The following is a 2,874-nucleotide window of genomic DNA, read 5'->3' as shown; positions in this document are numbered from 1 at the left end:
CATTTTGTGTCTTTTTCGGTCCCTTTTTGTCTCTTTGTTGTCATTTTTTATCTCCATGTGGTTGTTTTGTGTCTATGTGAGGTTATTTTGTGTCTCTTTGGGGTCATTGTGGGTTTGGTTTCTTTAGGCAATTTTGTGTCTTTTTTGGTCCTTCTTTGTCTCTTTGTTGTCATTTTTTTGTCTCCATGAGTTTGTTTCGTGTCTCTTTGAGGTTGTTGAGAGGGATACGTGGAAGAGGAGAGAGGATAAATAACAGAGTAGATGAAGAGGAGATGGTAGAAAGGAATGAAAGGAAGGTGACAGAAAGAGAGAGAATCGGGGAGGGCAGTTCACAGGGAGGAGGGGGTAACTACAAATAGCCGGGGGCAGTTCGTTCTTCTTCAGTGCTCCCCTCTGCTGCAGCCCTCACCAGGCTCTCTGTGTCGTCCAACATGGCCTCCTACAGCTCCTCCGCCCAAACCGCCTCCTCCTACCGCCGCCATTTCGGCCACAGCGGCTACGCCTCGCCTTCCCTCAACCGCTCCCTGCTGGGCCACAGCGCCGGCGGCGGGGGCCACGTCTCCTCCAGGGTCTATGAGGTGACCCGGACCAGCTCCACACCAGCATACCGGGTCTCCTCCAGCTACTATGGGAAGCCCCTAATGACCTCCCGCGCCTCTGTCGGGCGCTCCTACGCTGGGATGGGCGAGACGCTGGACTTCAGCCTGGCCGACGCCCTGAACCAGGAGTTCCTGACCACGCGGACCAACGAGAAGGCTGAGCTGCAGCACCTGAACGACCGCTTTGCCAGCTACATCGAGAAGGTGCGCTTCCTGGAGCAGCAGAACCACGCGCTGACGGTGGAGGTGGAGCGGCTGCGAGGGCGTGAGCCGACGCGCATCGCCGACCTGTACGAGGAGGAGATGAGCGAGCTGAGGAGGCAGGTGGAGATCCTGACCAATCAGAGGTCACGCATAGAAGTGGAGAGGGACAACCTGGCTGACGACCTGGACAAGCTCAAACTCAGGTGGGAGGGGCAACACGACGTGTGTGTGTCTCTTTAAGAACAGGTGTGTGTGTGTGTGTGTGTGTGTTTAGTTTTTTAAGTGTGTATGCAAATGTCAGCTGGTAACAAAGGTGTGTGTGTGTGTGTGTGTTTGTGTGTGTGTGTGTATGTGTGTGTGTGTGGAGAGAGAGGAAAAATCTGTGTGTGCAAATATGACAGAAAGGTGGAAAAAAAGATTTTGCAGCAACTCAGACGGAGAAAAAAATAATAAAAATGCTGATAATATAAAAAAATCAAAACGTCGACTTTAAGAGGCAGTTTGACATTGAACGTTCACTAAACAAGGTAAGAATAAGTCAAGCAAAGCAAGAAATATCTGCTGATTTACAGGAACCACCTGAAGGTGAATGAAGGGGTGGATGAACAGACGAGGGGGGCCCAGGGGGCCCAGGGGCCAAAAGTGTCAGGGCCCCCCTGGCCTTCACCTGCAAAATGTCACTCAATATAACACTTACTTTTCAGAAAGAGCGTCAAAATGATTACAAAAAGATTAAATGGAACTGCAAAAAGACACAAAATAACCAAAAAAGACACAAATTACATAAAAAATAAAAATAAAAACACACAGAACCATAAAGACACACAAAATTACCAAAAAAAGTGCAAAACGACCTAAAAGAGCCACAAAATTACTACAAAAAGATACAATATCACTAAAAAAAGACACAATAGTACCTATAAGCTAAAAAAAAAAAAAAAACACACACCAACCAGAAGGAGACACAAAAAGACTGCAAAGAGACACAACTAAAATAAAGGCACACGATGACATCACAAAGACACAAAATTACCCCAAAAACACACACACAAAAATACCACTATGAGACTGAAAAGAACCAAAAACAGACAAAAATCACCTCAAGAAAAAAAAAACAGACATTAAAAGACCACAAAGAGATGCAAAAATGTTATTTTTTGGTCATTTTGTGTCTCTTAAGGTCGTTTTGTGTGTTTTTGGCATCATTTTGTGTTGTTAGGGGGTGAGTGTCGTTTTTTTTGGTTGTTTTTGTTTGTCTTTAAAGTAGTCATGTGTCTCTGAGGTGTCTTTTTTGGTTGTTTGGTGTCTCTTTGTAGTTTTGTGGGGATGACACTTTGGGCCCCTGGTGCCCAGTAAGCCTGTTCAGTAATTCATCCATGTTTCGGAAGAATAATGTTTCTAGAAATTCTGCTTTTTGTGATTTTTTTTTTTTTTTTTTTGACTTATAAGTCAAAGTTTTGAACTGTTCTTTAGACAATATCTCAGAAGTTTTTTTTTTGTATCAAACTGAGTTTGAATCCAGTTGTCATGAAGCTGCTGTTCATTGTGAAAAAAGATATAAAAATAATTTCCCCATCATAGACAGAAGATTGAGGATGACTCATCGTTGATGCGGTGAGACAAAAACAAAAGGTTGAACTCGCTGACTCAGAGAGTGAACGACATGCCGAGTGTATTTTAGGACGCCTGTTTGAGAGGGATCAGGGATCATTACAATGACTTGACATGTAAATTTCAGCACTAAGAGTCAGTCTGAGAAAAGAAAAATTGAATCTGACATTACAGTAACCCTTTTTAGTCCATGACAGCAGAAGCACGGAGGTGTCGGACTGTTGCATAACGATGGAGGAGACACCTACGGTCACTATTATCAACATTAAAAATAGTTTCTCTGGGAGTCCAGATTTAGTTGGAACAAATAAGATCAGGACGGGAGAAAAACACAGTTCGAATTATTTAATGTCATCAAAAAAGTACCGATTATCCCGAGTTCAGCAGAATGGGTACTTTTTGATATTTAAGTACCTCATGATGACAACAATACTGGATGCAGGACTTTAACTTGTTATTG

General features: G+C 43.6%; 1 protein-coding gene across 1 annotated transcript; it reads left to right on the top strand.

Annotated features, from left to right (window-relative positions):
- The first annotated feature begins 407 nt into the window (after positions 1-407).
- Positions 408-1,043, top strand: LOC121938099 (desmin-like). The gene has a single exon (XM_042481381.1). It carries the CDS (start codon positions 432-434, stop codon positions 1,041-1,043), a length of 612 nt encoding a protein of 203 aa, XP_042337315.1. The 5' UTR covers positions 408-431.
- Positions 1,044-2,874: the final 1,831 nt, after the last annotated feature.

Source organism: Plectropomus leopardus, unplaced genomic scaffold (genome assembly GCF_008729295.1).
Source record: "Plectropomus leopardus isolate mb unplaced genomic scaffold, YSFRI_Pleo_2.0 unplaced_scaffold28461, whole genome shotgun sequence".
Taxonomy (NCBI): domain Eukaryota; kingdom Metazoa; phylum Chordata; class Actinopteri; order Perciformes; family Serranidae; genus Plectropomus; species Plectropomus leopardus.
Note: the sequence above shows the minus strand (reverse complement) of the source record. Positions and strands in the feature narration are given on the sequence as shown.